This window comes from Pipra filicauda, unplaced genomic scaffold (genome assembly GCF_003945595.2).
Source record: "Pipra filicauda isolate LSUMZ 115617 unplaced genomic scaffold, ASM394559v2 scaffold143_size2779998_pilon, whole genome shotgun sequence".
In the NCBI taxonomy this organism is placed as follows: domain Eukaryota; kingdom Metazoa; phylum Chordata; class Aves; order Passeriformes; family Pipridae; genus Pipra; species Pipra filicauda.
This window is the reverse complement of record NW_024103918.1, coordinates 1,429,812-1,451,496: the sequence shown is the minus strand read 5'-3', so window position 1 is coordinate 1,451,496 and position 21,685 is coordinate 1,429,812. Positions and strand designations below refer to the sequence as shown.

Here is a 21,685-nt window from a genome sequence, read left to right as displayed (position 1 = left end):
AACACATGCACATTGACTGGCCTTTTCTACTCAATCACCATCTGAAAGTCACTGAGAAATGTGATGCTATGTGGAAAGTGGCTGGAAAGAATGACACTGTGAGAGCCTATTTTTTCCTAAGGAAATAAATAGACCATGCACCACAAGCACGGAGAGGAGAGGGTTTGTGCCAGGTCATGCACAGGTAGGGCCATACAGGGACAGCCCAGAGTTTGTTTGAGCTGTAGTCACTTCCTTTTAGGAAGATTTTGCTGGGCAGAGGCACATGGGACATTCTCTGGCGGCGCCACCAAGGTGGCAGGCTGGAGATGGCAGTGGTTTCAACCTGTCTGTAGCATCCCTGAGCATGCAAACTATTTGCAAGGGGCCTGTGAAACATGGGGGAGCAAACCAAGCTACTGCATGCTGCACAACCACTCCAATGTGTGCAGGTACCCAGAAGAGGCTGACCACCTCTCAGCTGAGGAGGGGGGGCTTTAATGTCTCAGGTGCTGGTGGGATGTCAGGCGAGCCGGAGCTCGAGGCCTGACACGGTTGCGGCGATGGCCTGGATTCAACTATTTCAAAGGGCACTGGATGGTCAAGTCAAGCCCCAAATTTAAATTTGTTAAAATAACTTTTTGCAAAACGTTATGATGGAGAGAAATGTTTCCATGGTTTTGTTTTTAAATTCCAAGCGGGAAGAGTTTATTTTTTCACTAGGAAACTTTCCCCGTAGGATTCGTAGCACTGGCCAGGAGACAAGAACCAGCAAGCTCCGCTCCCGAATGGAGGTGACCCTAAGGGTGACCCTGTGCTGGTCACTTCGCCTCGTGCAGCCTCACTTACCCCCCTGGATAAGGGAAGTGGCAACATGCATGGCTGCAGAGGGGCTGGGATTCCAGCATGGCTGGCTATCATGTGGTCAGCCCGTGTGGCCATTGGATCTAAATCCAGACGAGTAGTGCCTTATATTGGAGGTAAATGCAATGAAAACTCTAACATTACAGGCAGGTTAGAGAAAAACAAGGGGAAATGACTGCCCAGCAGTTTTGTTTCTCCTTGGCTCTGCTCATGCACAAGTGTCTTCAGTGGGGATAGTGATGCTCTGTCCTTCACCATCATGCTGCTCCTGCTAGATTGCTGCTGATTCGTAACGTGCGAGTGAATGGCTGTTACCACTTGTTTGTCCTCTGTTAGTTTATACTGTCCTGAAAAACAAAATATTATAGAGAGTTATAAAATTAACTGAAGGCAATAAAACAGGCATGAGGGCTCATCTGGTTTCAATCAGCTCAGCGCCCTGGAAAGCAGTTTACCCCAGCTGAGAGCCCAAGTGCTGCTGTTCCTGCCCACAGGTAACTGGCTAGTCCGAAGTGTTTAATGCAAAAACAGACAGCACTGAAACAGGGATCTGGTGAGCACTTGAGATGAGAAAAGAAGTGGAAATCAAGGCAGGCTGAGCTCCATTTACTAGAACTCACTGAAAGTAAAAGAAAAAATATGCCAATTTGAAGTGCTTGTATTTTGCTCCCATCACGGAAGCAGAGAAAGAACACAGGGATTCATTCTCATTTGCAATAAAATACTTTGAGCTGATCCCATTTTGTTCTCTACTCCCATGTACTGTGCCATGGTTGTGGGGTCACAGATGGCAGGAAACTCCTCTTGCCTTGCCCCCTGAGAGGAGTGAGGATTTGGCATCTTAGGATCTGGGGTGTAATGAAAACTGATTGCTTGGACATGTGGATTTCTAAGGTGGCAGCTCAGCAGCTCAAGGGTTACTGGGGCTCCCTCACTTTAAGCCCATACATTGATATAAAGGCTTATCTACAAGGGAAAACTCCTTCTTAGCAAGGTAGGAGCTGCAGGTGGGTACAACAGCCCCTCCTGCTCTGCCTCTGTAGCCCCAGCTTTTCATACCTGGCTGGGACAAGTAAAGCAGAAGGAGGCACAGTATACAGTACAACTCCCCTGCATGAAGAACACCTCCCGTCCCTGGGATATCTGAACACCTTCAGCAAGACTTCCCTCAAGGAGTGGCCAAAGGTGCAGTGTTCCTGGTACACACCTCACCCACTAAACATTACACTTGTCAGGATGGGGGGGTTGAGCCACCCCTGATCCAGCGAAGCAGCCAAGTGCGGTTGATGGAAATCACAGAAGGTGTGCCTTTGCTTTCAAAAGGACTATTAACGTGCTTATGGTTAATCACACAAATAAATCTCCCAGTGGCTTAGAGCCAAAGTGAGCAATAAAAGCACCGATCCCCAGGCCTCCCGATGGGAATTGGCCAGGGCCAGGGCCGATGTTCTCACCAAGTTGCTGGGAAGTAATCTGTGTACTCAGCACATAGACACCCAGGAATTTTGCTCGATGTCATCCCCCCAAGCACCCCCTAAAAGGCTGTTATCTAGGTAGAAACTCGAAACTATCTGCCCATGCCAGCTGGGATAGCAAGGCAGGCGTCCAGAGGACACAGGCAAAGGGTTGTTCTGAGCTGCTTTTTCTCAGTGGTGGCTGCAGGAGCCATGGAGGATGGATGGATGGGAAAGTGAGCCCTGCTCCCGTTCCTTGGTCTCCTTCGGGGGTTCAGATGTATAAAAAATTAGGTATTTAAAGGAATGTGCTTTTCAAGGAGGGAAAAATCTTGAACCTCGGGCTCTGCTCAGTGTAGGAAGGCATTTGGAGAGATAACTTGGTGTGCCTGGTGCAAGAGAGACTTGGGGCATGGGGGGTTTTCATTGGTTTTTATTTTGTACAGTTGACACCAGGAAATCCACAGCAGGTATGTGTATGTCTGAAGGAGACAGGCAGGCTTACTTCTCATGAAACACCCCAGGGAACTGAGCTATGGCCCCATCCACGTCCCACATTTCATCTGGACATGGTGGGAGTTGAAGGCATTTGGGGCAGGTTGCAAAGCTAATTTTAAGAGACCTGCCTGAAGCAGCGCCCTGTCTCTCTCCTTCTCCCAGCCCCAGTACCACCAGGCACTGCCTTGGACTGTTCAGCTTCAAAAAAATAATTTATAAGTCAAGTCTTTGTGTTCTCTTAATGCAGAAATCAGCAAAGACAGTAAATGTGAGTTTATGTGTCCCAGGGGATGTGGCAGGGAGATGGGGTCCCTGTGGACAGGGCAGCAAAACACAGGGAAGCTGCTTCCCCAGAACTTAGGAAACTTGACTATTTTCTTACTCCTCTCCCCGGCTCCAAACCTCATTATCAGGAGGCTCAAGGCAGGCAAAAGGACTGCGTGCACTGAGTCCAACCTGCTGCCTCCCTTCCCTTAACCTTGTGGAAGGTTACTGATGACCCTTTGCACCCATCTGAATTTCCATTCATCTGCAGAGGCTCAATCAACTCCTTGTGATTCATTTTAATCTGGCACAAAGCAGCAGCTTGCTGAAGCCTCATGTGAAACACCCACATACGCTCACATTATATAATATGAATTTAAGGAGATTAAATTATCCGGTCTGAGGAAACACATGCACGTATGTATGTACACATCTATACACAGTCTGGGGGGGGGCTGAGTGGAGCTGAGGGCTTTGCCTTCAGAAACACTGAACTTGTGCTTTTTAGCACTTAAACAGTGGGGCAAATAGTGTGTGTATGTCTGTGTACAGACACGTGTACGAAGCGCAGCAGCAGCTGTACGTTCTGCATGTGAAGGAAACAAGAGAAGCGTTTGTGTGCTTGTCTATCCACTTTGTTGGCAAAGCCTGAGCAGCAGCATGGAGTAACAGGTGGAATGCAAATAGTCCCTGCACTAAACTTCACCTGTCAGTGTGTGGCAAGATACTGCTCAGTGGGAAAGTAAACAGAGGGTAGAACTGTCCCCAAAAGCCCTGAGCATCTCTCAGCAGCCTTGGAGGGCCTGGCCCATCCTGTGGCCAAGTGCCCTGTCCTGCAGGTATCTGCCTCGGGGTACAGCCCATCTCTCAGGAGGCTGCATGGGCACCAGCAGCAGATCGATGCACACAGTCAGGGCACACGCTGGGTTTGGGTTCTGGGGCCCAAAGATGGGTTTTGCCTTCCAGAAGTTTAGTGTTGGGAGGGGAAGGTAGGAAATGTGCTTCACCTACAGTCGCCCACGGTGCTTTTGCGCTTCCCTGGCAGCAAACAGATTTGCCTCCCTCTCCTCCTGTGCCTTCCAGTCGTTGATTCACATTGTTTTCCTAAATACAGCTCGGCCTCGTGAAGCTGCTCGCTCCCTTTACTCCAACTGGAGGTGTGGGGCACGGAAGGTGCGCGCAGGGCCGGGGCTGGGCGGCCGCTGCCGCTCCCCTGGCATGTGCCGGAGAGCTCTGGCTGCGCCCCCGGCCCCTCGCCATCACCACCATGAATGCGGTGGATTTGGAACTCCTGTCGTGAGACACAGACCAGGACCTGGCCCCGGCGCGGGTGACGCTCGGGGTGGTGCCGGTGCTGGGGGGTCCGCAGCGCACTTCGGTCCCGGCTGAAACAGGGGGAACGCGCCTCTCCTCTCCTCACCGGGCCGGGCCGGGCCGGTGTCTCCACCGTCGCCCACTCGGGGACACGGGGACAGCGGGACGCGGGCGGGCACGCGCACCCCCGCACCTCCCCCCGCAGGCGGCGCGCGCCGAAGCCATTCATGAAAAAATTGACGTCAGGCGGGTGGGCGGGGCCCCGACCCGGGACACGCCCCCCGGGGCCATTTAAGGCGTCGCGGCGGCGGGCGTGGGGCTCAGAGCGGCGGCGGCGGCAGAGTTGTGGCAGCGGCCCGTCGGTCCCGGACAGCGACGCGCATCGTCCCGCCTCATCCCGCACTGTCCTGCAGCGCCCGTGCCGTGCCTGGGTGCCCCTCCCGCCACCCCGCGCCCGGGGCTGCCTCCGCCGGGACTTCATGTCTGTGCTGTGCCCCCTGCCCTGGTGAGTGGGCACTTCCCGCGTGGGGCGGGCGGGGGGATGACGGCTCTGCTGCTGTGGTCGGGGGGCTCTTGAAGCGAAGCCGCTGCGTTTCTGCCGGGGCTTCGGCCGCCTCCCCTGTCCCGGGAGGAGGCGATGCAACGTGGGGCCCCGGGGCAGGATTTAGGGAAAGCGGAGGGAAGGAGGCCGGTGGCGGCGGTGCACACGCCGGGAGGTGCGAGCCGGCGATAGCGGGATGAGCCGCGATAGGGGGAACTGCGAACTGTGGGAGTTCACTTCACTTTCTCGCACTGGAAGCGCCATCAAGGCTGTAAAAGCCGGGCTGGAATTGGCGCCGCTCTCTCCGCTGGTGTGGAAGTCCCCGAGGTTGTAAAATAAGTCAGCGGGAGCTAAAGCACACCGGCTCGAACAATAAAAAAAAAAAATAAATTATATATAAAAAAAATAATTAAAAAAAAAACCAAACCAAAACCCCCAGCGCTTGCACTTTACTGTGGTTTTTTACTTTCTCCCCCTCGGGGGGCAGAGCTGAAGGAAGCGGAGTTAAAAGCGAAGCGCTGCCGCTGGAGCCTCCCCGGGTGTGCTTGAGCTGGGCTCCTGTGGGGAGAGTCAGGGAGGTGCTCCCAGGGCATTGGATATAGCTCCGGCTTACGAGGTACTGAGCTTTTTCCGCTGCCTTCCAAGGGGGGGCAGGAAGGAAGGGACCAGAAATAGACTGCCTACAGCCTCTGCTGCACGCTTCGCTTTCCCGATGCCGTTTGAACCTTGCTCAGTCCTCCCGGAGCCCCTCAGATCACTGGAATGCTGTCTTTTGTTTCTAGCTCTGATTATCTGAGATCCGCTGAAATGACTGAAGTGATGATGAACACCCCAGCTATGGATGAGATCGGGCTAAGCCCCCGCAAGGATGGGCTGTCGTATCAGGTAAGTGCTTTGCTGACTGCTGAGGCATTAATCCCGTGTGGAATTGCCTGGGCTGGACTGTACATTTGGTCTAATGTACCTTTCTATAGCCTGACCTAATAGTAGGTCTTGCTCTAGTGAGAACTAGTCAACAGACTGGAATGTTTGCTTGGCAGGAGATGGTTGTCTGAAATATCACTCGATATCAGAGCAGCTTGGCAGAAGACTTGGTTGCTTTTGAAGTGATTGAACCCCCACTCATTCAGCATTCCTGGGTCTCTGGGAGACAGGGAGATTGATTAAAGAAGGATTCATGCCACTCACTGGGCTGAGAGGACTCTTGAGATCTTTGTAAGACAGCATACAATTGACCTGCTGAGAGCAGGAGGATGCTGGTTATATGGCATTTACATCTGTTTGATCTGTTTCTTGGTTTTCCTGACTGACATGCCCATTTGAGAGGGTTAACAGCCCCCTGTAAGCTACAGTAAGGCCAGAGACAACCTAAACTGTGCCTTGAAATGTCACTGGAGATATCAGTGATACCTGAGGGCACGAGCTGCATTCATTCTGAAAGGTCTGAACAATGTAGTTAGCTGTTAGCCTCTAGATCAATGACTGGGGTGAAGAGATGGTCTTCAACCAGCTCAAGCCTCAATATCCCTTTCATTTCCTAGCTTATAGTTATCAAAGTGCAAGTTATGCATCTTCCTACTAGTTCTATGGTTTCCTACACTTCCAGGAGACTTGTTGATGAAATCTAACACAGATGCTGAATGCTTGCAGATGACCTGCACCTGGTCTGTGCGTTGGGTGACTCTTACCGGCAGATCCAGATGCAGGGTTCGTCCTTTGCAGATGTTACACAACCTGCACAGAGGCAGTTGCTCTAAGTGTGCATCCAAATGAGGTGTGCTGCTCTATGTTTGCATATTTATGTCTGAAAAATGAGCTACAAGGCAGCAGCAGTTCACTGAAGCATGAAATCAACTGAACTTTGGGCCATGGCTGAGGCCTCCAGCAGAAGGCAAAGCTATATGGAGAAAAAGGGGATGCGTTGCTTTTTTTAGTCAAAATTCAAACATCAAAATACATGATGTTTGGTTATAGCTGTGCTGTGCTTCAGTGCTTGAGTTAGTGGGAAGCATGCAGCCTCTTTCCTCTTTTACAGTGGGAATGCACAGGAATGAGAGAGGTTGTAAACCTGAAGCAATCAAACTTACCTCTGTGGGATGTTAGGTCATCTTTATGGGTCACCTTTTGAAGAGGCTTAACCCAGTCATGACAAAGGCCTCTATTTACCTATCCAAATTTCCAGTGAGAGGCAAGATCTAGGTGCCCTGCTTGTTCTCATGATTGCTTCGGCAAGGTTTTTCCCCAAGTGCTAATGACCTTGATAAGTCTGTTTGGGCCAACTGGGGAACAGGCCTGTTTGGTTTTGAGTGGATCATCTGAACTGGAAGGTGCATGAGTCATAAATGCTGACTATTCATATCTATGCGGGGTTCTTGCATCCTAGATCTCTTCTCTTTAGTGGTCTAGTCACAGATAACTTTTATCAAATTCCTGCAAGAGCTGGGAACTTCACCTTGATGTGAAACACACTGATGGCACCAAGAGCTGAGGTGTTGAAATGGAAGATCCTTATGGCAGTAGGAGTGTGTGGGCTGTGTATGAGGTCTGCCTCTAAATCAGGTTCGTGTAAAGAGGATTGGAGAGTAGGATCCGGCCTTCCTTCTCTGGCTGCTAGGCTGGGAATGTCACAGTGTAAGTCAAGGTAAGTTGAAAGCATCCTTAAAGGGTTGAAAACTCAAGTGAGAACAGCAAGGGCAAATCTGATGTAAACAGCACCATGGACTCTTTGTTCTGCCTCAGACTTTGTGCCTCATCTTGCTGATGGTGAGAGTTTGGTACATGGAAAATTGTATGCTAGTCTGAGGACTATAGTGCAATAACTTAAAACCAGACAGGACTAATGGAGCATGACTGCTCCTACACTGAGGCTTGTTGTTCTAAGCTGCAACATCTTCCCCACTCATCTGCAGTGTCAGTGTAACAGCCCTTGACTGGCTACAAGAGGCAAAAAATAGAAAAGTGTAGCCAGAACCAGGAGAGGCAAGGCTTTAGCTTCAAAAATTTCTCTTGTTCTTTTAGTAGAACTTCTATTTATTTTACTACAGAGATGACCTCAAACTGAGGTTCAAAATGCCCCCCTTCAGGCTCTGTAGAGCAGGGACTGCCTGGGAATTGGTCTGTAGGATGCTGTGAGACTGGGAGCTGCTTCTGCCATAGGCAGACATGAAACTGTCTGGACCAGAGGAGGTGGTACAGCAGCTTTGCTAGAACTGTAAAGCCCATCAATATCTGCTGCAGACAGACTTGTCCTACCAACAGTACTGTTTCATAGTATTTTTGCCTTTACTTGGAAGTAAACCGAGGAAACAAGCTCTACCCTGAGTATAAACTTCAGCAATCCAATTCCCCTGTCCCGTGGAGTTCACTGAACTTCAGGGCTCCTGTCTGTCTTGCTGGTTATGAAGCGAACTTGTGTTGTTGGCTTTTTCCTTCTGCTTGCTTCACCCTCATGCCTCTGCTCATGCCCTGGACTGTCTGTCAGTCCTAGACATCAGCTGAAGGTGTGCGCTCCTCTCACTGCTGAAGCTTCCTGGCCTTTGCTGAGCTGGCCATTACTGCTCTTTAAGCAATGCTATGAAAAGTCAGACTGCAAAACTAATACCAGTGTTAACTGAGTTGCCTGCACAGGCTTGAGTAACTTGTACAATTCCACTTGCAAAACATGCTTTCTCAGTGTAGGAATGCCTTTTTCCCAGTTAATGCACAAGATGCTTGTAAGCTTATGTGCTGATTTCAAAATCTTTCTCTGTAAGACAGCTCTTATTACTGTATTTGTGACGGAAAGCTGCTCTCTGAGCCCCCTGAAGATGGTTGAACCAACAGATATCAAGGGACTGAGCAGAAGTGAATGGTGAACTTGGGGCATGAGTCTCAGAACAGGGCAGCATAGACAAAACAGAAGATGTGACTGAAGAGATGATGTCATGCTGGGTCTTGTGCCTGCAGTGAGGAGCTATTTCTGGATCTTTAATAGATGTCCCATAATTCCTAAGGGACTTACTAAACAAAAAACTCGTTGAAATGCAGCTGATGGCTCAAGATGCCCCTGCTACAAACAGATGTGCCTATGGAGGGCTTCATGCACTTCCTGCCTGGCAGTCTCCAGTGAGCCGGGCCTTTTTTGCTGCCAGCCAGAGCTAATGTACCATTTGCTATTTTCCAGCCCCTAGAAATACCCGTTCTTTGAAGAGCCTCGTCAGCACTCTGCCAGCTTGTCCTCTGCTGCCGTCTCGCAGCAGCATGAACAATGCCACTGAAACTGAGGCTGAATTAATCATTTCTTGGAGCTCTTGTCAAAACAGTGCCTTGACCTGAATCCTGCCTTGCTTCTTGGAAGTGGAGCGGGGTCTGAGCACAACTGAAAATACATTAATACCCAAAGTGTGTGTTTTGAGCAAATTCTGAGTTGAGTGTGCTGCTTCGCTGCAGACTGTCTGTCTGGCTGACTCGCTGGTCCTGTGGGACTTTAGGCTCCCTTTTAGGAAATTGGCCTGCGGAGGCTGAGCTTGCCTCATGCCATCAGCTGGGGTTTGGTTGTCATGGGGAGCTTGAGCTCTTTAAGTCATGATCGCATCATGCCGGGATCTGTCTGGGTTAATCACAGCCACAGCTAGCTGTGAATCACGTCAGAGTGGCTGAATCTGGGTAAATAGGCTTAACATTCCATTCAGGGTCTATGGAAAAAGCTTGGTGTCATGGAAGTCGTTTTTGGTGAGTGTAACACCTCTTCACCAGCACTGGGGAAGCACTTACTTTCCCAGGGAGCTGTGGTGGTCAGTGCTGATGAGCTTGAGCTGTGTCTGCTGGATCCCTCCAATTAAGCTGGGAGACCAATGCATTGCTGACCCTAGGGCTGATGGCTTAGTGGAAATTGAACTTCCTCTGTAATTGTCTTGTTTTCTTGTGAGGTGCTTCATGTCTCTGCAGCCTTGATTTGTGCAGGGGAAGTCCTGCATCACGGCTGGTGCTTGCTGCTGGGGAAGGTCTTGAGACTGGGCTGCAAAAAGGTGATCATAGCAAGCATGATTACTAGACAAGACTGGTAGGCTGAGTCAGTGCTTATTTCAGGGTCTGGGACCTTGAATGAAGACAGGAGCAGGATATGGGGTAAACAGATCCAAAACTAATCATGTTTGCATCTCTGCTATGCACAAAACTGTTCCACTGAGACCCAACCTGAAGACCGCAGCTAATCGGAACACCTCCGTGTGTGTTTTTTCCTCCCTCCTTTGATACCTTGTTATTTTGTTGGAAAATTATTAGATGTATGAAGTTTCCTTGACACCATCCCCCAAGATAGGGCAGTATGTCTGTCGCTGAAGAATTATCATAGTTCATCAACCTGAGTCATGGGCTGCTGTGTGAACACTTGATGGAGCTCAGTTTTGAGTCATGACTACTGTGTGAATAAATGTATGTATTGTAGCTGGAAAAGTCCTCCAGAGAGGACACAGAGAGATGGCTTAAATATTTCCTGAAATGAGCTTGTCATGCTTCTCAATGGCAGTAAAGTTTTGTTTTAAAAGCTTAAATGATGGTTTGGGATTTGGAATATTGGCTTGATACTGCTGAAGAGGCACAAAATTCAGCTTTGTAGTACTGGGAGGATGAGTGATGTGTACATTGGGGTGCATGCTGTACCTGAAGTGGTATGTCTGCCAGTACAGACTTTTCAGTCTTGTATAGTTCTACTGCAATGAAACAAAGCTTTCCCCCAAAACAGTAACTTAATTTGGAAAGATCTCATTGCCTTAGTCTCCCTGTAATACAATTTAAATAGTTTTCAGCCCCATGGGAGGGGAGACAAGCATTTTAACTATGGGTGTTGGTATGGAGTACACATGTGGAAGTTGTTTTGAATTTACAAGTGTCACTTGGATTATGGTAGTGCTGAGCTAATCCTCTTAATTGTCTGACATCTCTCCTGCTTTTGGTGTTTCTCCATCCCTGTGAATGCTGAGAGAGGGTTTGAGCCTCCCCAGGGCAATGAAAACTTTCCATTCTTGTTGCCAAGACTTCATTCAAGGAGAGTAGAGCTAGATCATCTGAAACAGAGACAAACATGATCTTCCTAAAATCATTTCAAGTTTTGTTTCAAGTTCTGCTTTTTCCTGCCCTTTCTAGCTGCAAGGCAAGAGTTTGGTCAATTTGTATGTGATCTGGATTGGTTCTTGAGGAGAGCAGTTCCCCAAACATAATCTGGAAGGGCCTGTGAAAACCAGTCTTGCTGTTAGTGAGCTTTGTTGAGTAGGGTAAGAAGATACATACATGTCCTCTGTGGGCTCTAGAGGTGTTGGATGGGTCTCTCCATGGGCCAGGAGTTGGGCCTCAGCAACAGAGGGAGGCTCTGCAGAAGCGGTTGCAACCCCTCATGCAGTATCGTGCAAGTGACGGGTAGGAAGATACCTTTGAGTTGCTGCTAAATTTGATTTTAGACAGCCATCACAACCAGTTGGTGGTTGTCACTTGTACCCCCCACCAAGTGACCAGGTCAGCCAAGAGAAGGCATCTGCCTCAGCTGTGTGCAAGGTGATGAATGAGAGGGAGAAGCTAACCCATGCCTGTTTTGCTCTTTAGGTGGTGGGGAGGTGCAGAGTCTTCCTCCCACGCACCTGAGCTGAGTAATGTGACTAGAAAGGCTTGAAGGCAGGTTCTGCTGTCCTGGCTCCTGTGCCACAGAGTGCAGAGCTCCCAGGTCAGAGCTGAGCTGCTGTATTCCCAGCGTGGACCTTGCTGCAAATTTGGAGAGTTTTTTTTCTTTCCATTGTCTAAATCTGGAGTGGGACCAGATTAGGCATATGGAACCAACAAATGTAGCATGACACTGCTGGAGTGGGACAGGAGAGAGCTGATGCTTCCCTATGTTTTTTTATAAAGAGTGAGTGGGGAGGCCGGTTGGGGTAACTTTTCCACCCATCTTTCCCAGATGTACAATTAGTCTTAATCTGCAGCCCTTTTTTCTCAGGTCCCTGTGCTTGGCCTGCTGTTGCCCTGGCTGTCACATTGAAGGAAATCTGCCTTTCTGTACTTTTTCCATTGACTGTCCACACCCCTTCAAAGGGCAGTTGCAACATCTCCCTTCATGCTGCCTCAACGATTAAAAAGCATGACTTAGTGGAAAAAATCCTGACCTTCTTGGGTTCGGCCTGTCCTGCAGCTGTTTGAGATAAGATTGTGCTAGGAGGTTTTTTTATTAAAAGAGCTGCACACCACATTTTGCGGATATTTGTTTGTAAGGAAATGACTACTACTTAGTTTCTGGAAAAAAAATCTGTCAGGCTATTTTCAAAGAAATTGCTCCAATTTGACCTAATGTGCTTAAAATAATAGCAGCCAAAGGTTACTTTAATTATTATACTGCTATTTTTCTTGCATAGGAGGCTATTTTCATGATATTATCAGCTTATGTAACCTCCTGAACCACACTTTTTTTTTCCATTGCAACCTTCTAACCATGTAATGTCAAGGGTACTTTTTTCCTATCCTGAGTTTAGATAATGAGTTGATGCTTAGGAGTCACTGCCTGTACTTCCAGTAATGCACCGTGTGCCCGAAACTGCCTTTGTTTGCCTAAGCAGAAGCCACAAAGTTCCAAGGAACAGTTACAGTCTCACTTGTGCCAGGAGTGACTAATAGCAAGTAGCTCACACTGCAGTGCCCAGGCTGATGTGCCCATGTTCGAGGGCCTCACCTGCTCTTGTGCACCTGAAGAGCATGTGGGTGGTGGGCGCTGAGGTGGGAGCTGGACTCTTGCACCACTGTCCCCGGGACCAGATGAATGTTTGCAAACAGCCCCTGATTTGTTCATTACCTTCTGTTACCTCGCCTGACTTTGCATTAAGTAGCAGCCTGATGGCTGTCTCAGGTTGGCAGTCTGGTTGCCACAAAGCTTTGCGTGCAAGGCAGAAATGAGGCTGCATAGCAGAAGACTGAATATTGCCAAGGAGGGAATGGTGCAGTTAGTTAGAAGTTGCTAAGTCAAAGAATGAGTTGATAGGATGTTATTTAGTTTTTTGTGGCCAGGGCATCCCAAGGTGGTGGATACCCACGTGATTGGCACAAGGAGAATGACGCTTCATGGTTAATGCTCAGGGCTGCTGGACGGGGAGCCTGCTTTTGTAACTGGAACCACGAAGATCAAAGCAGATCTCGCTCTCAAGCTGAGGCTGAGGCTGGCAGCACTGCTCCTTGCAAAGATGCTCTTGTGACTTTCTTGAATGCAGACGGTGTTCAAAGAAAAGTACAGCCACCTGAGTTCTCACCCCGTCTGTAGCCTCAAGGGGAAAATGCATTTTGTTGTTATCTTCTTTGGGGTGTTTAAATGCAACTGTAATGTGAAATGGGCACTCTGATAAAATTGTTTGAAATAACAGGTGGTAATTGTTTAATGAGGACATCCGATGTGGCAAGTGGCTTTTGTCACCCAGCAGTTCCCTTCTGGGAGAGCTGGAGTTTAGCTGTTCCCCTCGTAAGTTACCTATAAGTAATACCACCTTTTCTGTTCACATTGCAATCTAGTCATGCAAAGCTTCTGCTAACACTTCACCAGCAGTCTTTCCTGTACCCACATTTCACCTCAGTTCCTAGTAGGATCAAAGTGTGCATCCAAGTGGCATTACCACCAAATATGGGCCTTGGTGCTTCTGCAGTGCATGAGCTTTTGCATCCATATGGCAAGCTATGGATGGGAGGAGATGGTTAAGGTAGTGGTCTGTGCACCTTGAGAGGCTGGAGAGAAGGGAGTCCTCCTATTCCTTGCATCAGAAATATGGTACATAACTGCTGGGTATGTCACAGGTACCTTATTCCTGAAGAAATATGGTCCAGTAGCCAGCCCTTCCATACAATGAGTGTGTCTTCCTGCTGAGTTTCACTGCTGGTGTATGGTAGCTGTAGCCTGCAGAATGCTGCCAAAATTATCTCTAAAATGCAGCTGAGCTGCTGTTTCAGGCTGGCACTGTGGCCCTGGAGCGATACCAGACACAGACCCTTGCTGCAAGGGTCTGGACCACTCTAGCCCTGGGTTGCCATGTGCCTCCTCCTTTCCAGCAGCAGAGCCTGGAGAATGAGCCCTGTTCTCATATGCAGCTTGACCAGCAGCAGGAAATGAGATCTCAGATTCTCTGATCAAGATAGCTCAGTGTGCAAACTCAAGAGCATTAATGCAAAAGCAGGGCTGGGGGAGTGGGGCGTTTGGATAAACATCCAAAAGGGCAGATACCTATTTGCTGAACACTATCCAAGCAAGCGCGTGCTTTGGAAACCTCTTGGGCAGTGCTCATTTCCATTACTTGGAGACTTGAAAAGGTTACTTACAAGTGCAAGAGTATTCCCATCACTCTGTGGTTGACTCTGTGTCCAGACTAGTCTGCCCTGAGGACCTGAGTGTCTTGAGTTGGGTTTTGGCTAAGACTGTTTGAATGCAGCCCCTCTCACAGACTGCTCCTTGGCTCTTTCAGATCTTCCCTGATCCCTCGGACTTCGATCGTTACTGTAAGCTGAAGGACCGTCTGCCCTCGATCGTGGTGGAGCCGACGGAGGGCGATGTGGAGAGCGGTGAGCTGAGATGGCCGCCTGAAGAGTTCCTCGTGCAGGAGGAGGACGAGGAAGAGGAGGAAGAAAACTGTGAAGACGCAAAGAAGGACAACAAGGAGCAATAAATGGCATCTGAGGAAAGGCAAGGGACTGCACCCTTCTGAAGGAAGAGCCACACTTTTTTTGAAAGTCTTTTTAAAAAGACAAGTTCAATTTTGCACCTGCGAGATCTTAGTTTTTTTGTATTCTCTGTATTGAGAACTGAAGCCCTCGGTGTCACCAGACCTCCTGAGGAAGGAAGGAAGTAACGCAGAGAAATGTTTGCTGTTCTCAAGATCATTATCTGTATTTTTCCGAGGCGGAGGCAGCAGTGAAATTCCAAGCACATGGCAGAGGGTGACCACCCGAGGACTGCTGGAGGGGGGAGCTCGGGGAGGGGGAGGAAAGTTGGCGATGGCAGCGTTTGGCTGGGAGCTGCCTCTGGCTAAAAGCATGAGAACAGAGCTGTAATATCTCAGATTTGCCTTTCTTACAGCTTCCATTTTGTGTGTTTTGGGGGGCGGAAGGGTGTCCATAGCGAAGCATGGCTAAATGCTCTAGTGACAAGGGGCCTGTAGCTCTCCCCGGTTTGGCACCTCCTAGGGTAAGGTGAGCGTCCATAAGAGTAGTTCGGTTTCTTGCTCTCGCTGTTGAGCCTGTTTCCCAGCCACTTTTCCCAAAGCTATTTTCTCCCCCTGTTTGCCTTTAGACTCTTACATGCTGAACAGCTGTATTTGCAGGATAATGTTAGGCTGCTGCTTGTCATCTCTACTGCGATGCCCTAGTTTATCTTGCAGGTGAGGTTAGCGTGAGGTGATGCTAAAGGTGCTTCTGTCTGCAGCAAGAGCTCATGTAGGTTTGAACACCTCAGATTTTTCTCTCCTATTTGCTGAGGCTGCTGTGGTTGGTCTCATGTCATATGGCACCCAAAGGAGGTGGAGACTTATGCCTCCTTACCTTGGTGTCCTTGAGGTTGTAGGGTTTCATGTCTCTTAACTAGCTGGTCAATGGGCTTGCGAGGGTTGGGGTGGGGTTGGGGGGGGGTCTCCTCCGGCTTTGCACTGCAGGGCCTCCTCAGTGCAGGACAGGCTGGAAGCGGGGTGTGTTGTGGGGCTGCCAGACCCGGAGATCATCCAAAGACGAAACACCAGATCTAGTGTGGATCACCAGTGGGGGTTGTAGGAGGGGTCTCTTGGGAGAGGATTAGTCTGGGTGTCCTGAGACAAGATGTGTTTCTGCTTCTTAGCAAGGGTGAAACATTCATGGTTTTTTAATGAAGTGCAGACTGTCTCGTGAAGTCTGTGGTTGTGTCCTCTTCACCATATCCTGCCTCAAGGAGAAGTCATTGCCTCCATTTGAGGAGAAGGCCAGTCTGCTGCCAGACAGGGTAACCTGCTGCTTTCCTAGAAAGGGATGATCTTGCATCTTTGGGGACCAGCTCTGGAGCCAGTGGTCTTGGGATAGGACAAGAACAGTTACCACCTAAACCAAATCTGGGGTCATGGAAGAGAAAAAAATGTCAAGGCCTTAACCAAACTTCCATAATAATCCCAATGCCACCCCCCTTTGCTTATGACTCGTTCCATTTTTAAAATCTATTTGGACGTGTGTGTATTTGTATTTTTAATACCTCATGAGTAGTTAAACGCTGGTGGGGTTTGGGAACCGCTTTTAACATATTGGCAGGATTGTTTTAGTCTTGTCTTGCTTGTGTTTAAACATAATGGCAATAATTTATCAGCTCTGTGTAACCGTTTTGGACAGATCGGAGTTTGGAGATGAGTTAGCACAAAGCAGGAGAAATTCAGTGTTCCTACACTGTGGCTGGTCTCTGGTCCAGCCACGCAGACCCAGTTATACACACTCCCTGCCCACCTTGGTGGATGGCTGATCACTGAATGGTCATGATGTGGTGATACCATTTTCTCTAGTGATGGATTCAGCTGTTGTATCTGTAACACTTGTTCTAGTCTTGCTGTCTTACTGGAATGAGCTTGTACACCTGCATACCAGCCAGTTGTCTTATTTCTAAGTGTTACTCTCTATTGGTCTCTACCATCTGTACCACCAAGTCAAAGCTGTATATCAAAGATATTACTATGTGGGCAGCAGTGAGATGGCAATCCTTGGACTTCAGACCTGCTGTTTGCCCTAAAGACTTGCATATTTCTGTCTGCATCCTTTTTTCGGAAGTATTGTGTATATTTCTATTTGTTGTTGAACGTATCTAAAGAACAAAGCACTCCAGTAAAACTCCTCCTGTTGTATGATATACATTCTATATTTCTGTAATTCTTTTTTGAGCCTCAGGGAGAAGCTAGCATTTTTTTCAAACTACATTTTTGTCACTGTGACAGTTGTAAATAAAGTTTGAAAATGCTTTCCAAACATACTGGCTTTGTTTTTACTGCCAGAGTGGGTTGGGATGGTTAACATTCCGGATCATGGCCGGTCCTTGTGTTTCAGATCTTAGGTGCGCTGACTTGCAAGGCTAATGCCAGTATCTGAAGAGGCTCATGTCTCTCAGCTGAGGCTCTTCTGTGAGCCTGGCGATGCTGTTTTCATGCATGTGGCTGCCCTCAGATCATGCCTTATGGCATTGTAAACCTGATCGACTTAGAATGAGGGGCAGCATGTTTGCCTTCCATCTTCCTGTGGCTGCTTATTGATGTGTGAAAGGCTGCAGCAAACTGCTGCTCCAGCTCATTTGGTCCTTAAAAAAAATCTGTATTTATATCTGTAATCTACATTACCCCCTTACCTAACCTTACAGAGCATGAAGTAATGGAGATGGAAACTATTCATAGCTGCTGTTAGTCCTGTTCCTTGTGCATGCTCTTACCCTGCCCTGAGCAACAAGCACGAAGGTAAGTCTTGCCTTGCTGTGGGATGTTGGGGTCTCAGCTGAGCTGCCCAGGGCTGTCTTATTTGGCCATTGCAGGTCTAGAGGTCAACTCTTCTTGAGTACTTGGTTGTATCTTGTCACACACTGATGGCTGTGTGCTATGGTCTGTGGTGCTGCTGGAGGAAATGGCATTTGAATGTGATTCTGAACTTGTTTGGTAGCAAGGCAGTGCTCAGGGTATAGAAATCTGACCACGCCAGGATTCAGTAATTAAAATTGTGTACTTAATGGGATTAAATTTTCCACTAAAACCATGTGATAAGAAGCAAACACCCTGGAATACCCATATATTTAAGATACATGGATAGAAGTTCCTGTGATTTGGCAGGTAACACTCTAATCTTACCTATGCAAACAAGCTCAGCTTGAGGCTAGTGTGTTATGTTTACATGAGTCTGGTTTAAATACACTAATGACTATTAGATTTAATGCTTGAACTGAGGGCATGGTCAATGTGAGCTCTACAGTTTAAAGATGAATTGTATTGGGCTCAACCCTCATGGATGATTTACGCCATGGAAACAAATGCAGTATTGAGCCTTGCCTTTCCTTTTCTTCAGTCAACGTCTAGCTAAGGTGCCTTGATTTCTTCTTTTCCTTGGGCATGGAGTTACTTGCCTTGTAGAAGCTGCTGCAGCATTTCTAAGATGAAGTCCTGGTCTGAAATCAGTGATGTTCACTCTTGCCCAAGAACATTGCAGTTTAAAATACAGCACTGGTTAGGGAAACTGCAAATGTATTGAACTTGTCTGCTACTTCAACGTGCTTCCCACAAACAGGTTTTTCAGGCTTGTGTCACAAAGGAGCCACTCACTTTGTTTCCTGATGCATCATGCTATTTTGGGGCCAGACCGGGAGGTTTGGCCTCTCATCTGGGCTTGCTCTGCCAGGGGTCTGCTTTGTATCAGCCTGGAGCAGTGCCGGTGGGAAGGGGGCTCTTTTCTGCTCCTTGGCTCCAGCTGTTGTGGTCAACTTGCATCATCAAATGAAAATGAGTTTGCTGCTGAATGGGTGAGCCTGAATTGTCCCAAAACATTGGTGGATGGCATAAGGACCTCTCTTTGCACATGGAGCAATGTTTCTTCTGGCTCTCATTTAAACTTGAGGCATTTGTCCTCCCCAAAGCTTTACCCTGTAGTTGAAACTTGTGACACAGCAAGCTGTGTGCTGCTGTTCTGCTTAGTTCAGCCTATATTCACTCTCCCAAATACTTCATTTGTAGTGTTCACTGTGTACCCACTTCTGTTTGGCTTCATCAAAGCACACGGTCACTTGAAACACACTGTGCAGATGAACTGTTGGCATCTGATTTCGCCTGCATCTGGGTGCAGATGAAAAATTTTTGCTCTGTGGGAGCGCAAAGATAATTCACCATCAGCATTCCATGTGGGGAGCAGCCCCCCTAGGAAACAGCTCCCCTTGGTACAGGTCAAAGTCCTGCTCTGGTGTAAGCACACTCTTCATCATTGCAAGCAACGGGAGAAGCTGAATTGTCTTCCAGGTGAGCTGTCTCTTTCCAATTTTAGTCCCTGTAGGAAGTTCCCAGCAGCTGAGGACATGGAATTTCATCCCTGTGATGTTGATCTGCTTTGAGATAGCTCAAAGCACAATCAAAACTAAAACAAAATCTCTCAAATCTATTCACCTGGAACAAACTAAGGGATGCAAGGAGCAACACGTAATGCACATGCTCTGAGCTCTCAAAAAGCGATCCTGGGCACAAAGCATCTCCACATAAACAAGAGGAATTACTATCCCTAAATCCTTGCTTGAGAAGAAAAGCTCTGGGTGCTTCATGGTTCAAGTGATGCCTTTTCACTTATGTTTGGACATGAAGGCAAAGATCTGGGTCTGGACCAGGGAGAAGCACAGCAGAGTTCAATTATGCACCTGCCCACTGCCCCCAGGGTTGGTGGATCCGTGTCGATGCCTCTTCTCCCTCCAGCAGCACCTTGCGAGTGCATGTCCACACGTCCTGCTGCAAGGCTGTTGCTGCGTGTTTCAGGGTCCCCTGGTGAAAAGATGGATTAAAGGCTAGGTGGGGGCAAGTGGGTGGCACTGTGGCATGTTTAAGGCTTCTTTGCCTGGGTATGCTCAGGCACAAGTGGAACATGCTGGGGCTCCCTGCAGCGTGCAAAAGTGTGGGGCATCCCTTGAGCCTGGGCTCATCAACAGCTCTCCCAGAGGTGGGCAGTGCCAGTTGCACAGTGGCATTGGATTTTCAGCCACTTGGGTTAAAAAGGTGTCACTTTTCTACATCTACAGTGATCGTCTACCTGCAGAAAGGGTTGTGCAAGCCTGGATGGAGACCAGCTTTGCTGAACTAAGCTCAAACCTGTCCTAACAAAAATGGAAGCTTACGAGCGGTTTATTTAGCAGGGGGAGGGAAGAGGCTTCATGCCCAACACCTACAGAGGAACTGAGTGCAGAAACCTGCTTTACCCAGGAAATGCCTGGAACTGGTGGTAGTGGTGTGTGTGTGGACATAGTGAGGAGCAGGGCTGGAGAGAAAAGCATCTGCTGCCAAGCAAGGAAGGACACGGTGGGTGGCTGCTGGCCTGGGGCAGGAAGGGAAGGAGGATGGGATGGGGTTGTAAGGTGTGACAGCGGGGAGCTGCTCTGCCAAAGGTCCTTTGTGGTTCCATGGTTTCATGCCTGAAGGAGTGGATGTGCAGCCAGGACATACACTGGGGTGCCCATTGCCCTCATCAGCGCCCAACATTTGGTCAGTGCAAGTTCACTTGGAGGAAGGGATGAGCAGGGCTCGGCTTTGTCATGCTGTGCTGATGGTCCCAGCATGAGCTGAAAGCCTGGGGTAGCAGGCTGGTGCAGTTTGGTTGCCAGAACTGGAAACAGAGCAGCTGGGGAAGAGTTTCAGAGCCTGAAAATGTCTTCAAGCACAACGAGTCATAACCCTTGCTAGTGAAACAACATCAACAGAAACTACTTTGGTGGGGCTGGAGCATGGATAATACACTGATGAGGCTCTGGAACATCCCAGAAGTTGTGGGTCATTGCTTCCTGGGGCTAGTGGGAAGGCGTGGGAGATAAATTGGTCTTCACATTGTGGGAGAGAGCACCAGCCTTTATCCCCTGGTCCCACCTTCCCTATAGCGACTAAAAGGGGAAGGAGTGGGTTCAAGGCAAGAAAAGTAATTTTTGTTGTTGTTGTTTCCAATCAGGCTTTTTCCTGTCAATGAAGAACGTTTTCTCCCAAACCATGTTATCAACTCCATGAGAGCTGTCTTGTGCCTCTTCTACATTAAAACAAAAAATTCGAGCTCTGTGCTTAGGGTCAGAGACCTGTGTATTGCCCACCAAAGGCAGCAAAGATAGAGCAGCAGTGACTGGGTGGCCAAGGAAACAGAGCCTGGAGGGGTGAGCCCCTGCCCATCACAACAGGCAGCTGAGGCATAACAAAGTGAAACACACTATTTTGAGAGCCCTGAGGGGTGGAAAGACTGAGCAGGGAGGAAAGCCGCAAAGGAAGCATGCACCGAGCACTTGTTCCCTGCCAGAGCTGTAACCACACAGGGTTACCGTAGCAGCGACCATCAGCTTCATCTGATAAAAATAAGCAAGGAAGTCAAGTGTACCAGAGGGAGAGGATGTCAGAAGCCAAGCATGCAAATGTTACAGCAGCTTTGCTTTCATTTTCAATGCTTCCTTCTTTATTCAGCCCTCAGCCAGGTATTTCCTGCCCCATCTGTCCCAGAGTGTGTCCTGCCACTAAGCACCTCTCTCCCAAAAGTCCCTGGCCCGGGTGCGTTCGTGGCTCCACGCTGGTGTGCGCAGTGCCCTTGCCACACATGCAGGGAGCCACATGCACGCAGCCTACAGCTCTGCTGCAAGCTGCAGGGTGGAGCAGCAGCCAGTGCCTTGTCCAGCTACAGCTGGGCAGCTCCTCACCTCCTCCAGGGTCGCACTGGCTGGTGCCTTTGACTCTGGCCTCCAAAGGTGAGGATGAATACAAGGGAAAACAGAGGAAAAAAATCCCAGAGCGGTCACTGCCACATAACAGTCTGCTCCTGCTGTTCTCCATGCTGGGCACAGCTCAGCTGTAGTGAGGAGATGGCTCAGGTTTGCAGCTTTCTCCAGCTGCACCGAGGTTGGAAAAAAGGTGGCTGTATTAAAAGGGGTTTGAACTCTTCCCCATGGGTTCTCTACACTCAGAAGTAAGAGCCAGGCAGGTTACAATCAGCTCAACAAATATTTGTCAAGCACAAGCTTTCCTGATGGGTGTTTGACAACTCTTTTCCACTGCGGTTGTTGCCAGCACTGTGGCTGTCAGGT

At 48.8% G+C, this 21,685-nt stretch overlaps 1 protein-coding gene across 1 annotated transcript; it reads left to right on the top strand.

Annotated features, from left to right (window-relative positions):
- Positions 1 to 4,721: 4,721 nt before the first annotated feature.
- On the top strand, positions 4,722 to 16,879 carry LBH (LBH regulator of WNT signaling pathway). Its single transcript, XM_027712977.2, has 3 exons — positions 4,722 to 4,878; positions 5,697 to 5,799; positions 14,373 to 16,879. The coding sequence occupies exons 1-3, from the start codon at positions 4,853 to 4,855 to the stop codon at positions 14,571 to 14,573; spliced, it is 330 nt and encodes a 109-aa protein (XP_027568778.1). The 5' UTR covers positions 4,722 to 4,852; the 3' UTR covers positions 14,574 to 16,879.
- The last annotated feature ends 4,806 nt before the right edge of the window (positions 16,880 to 21,685 follow it).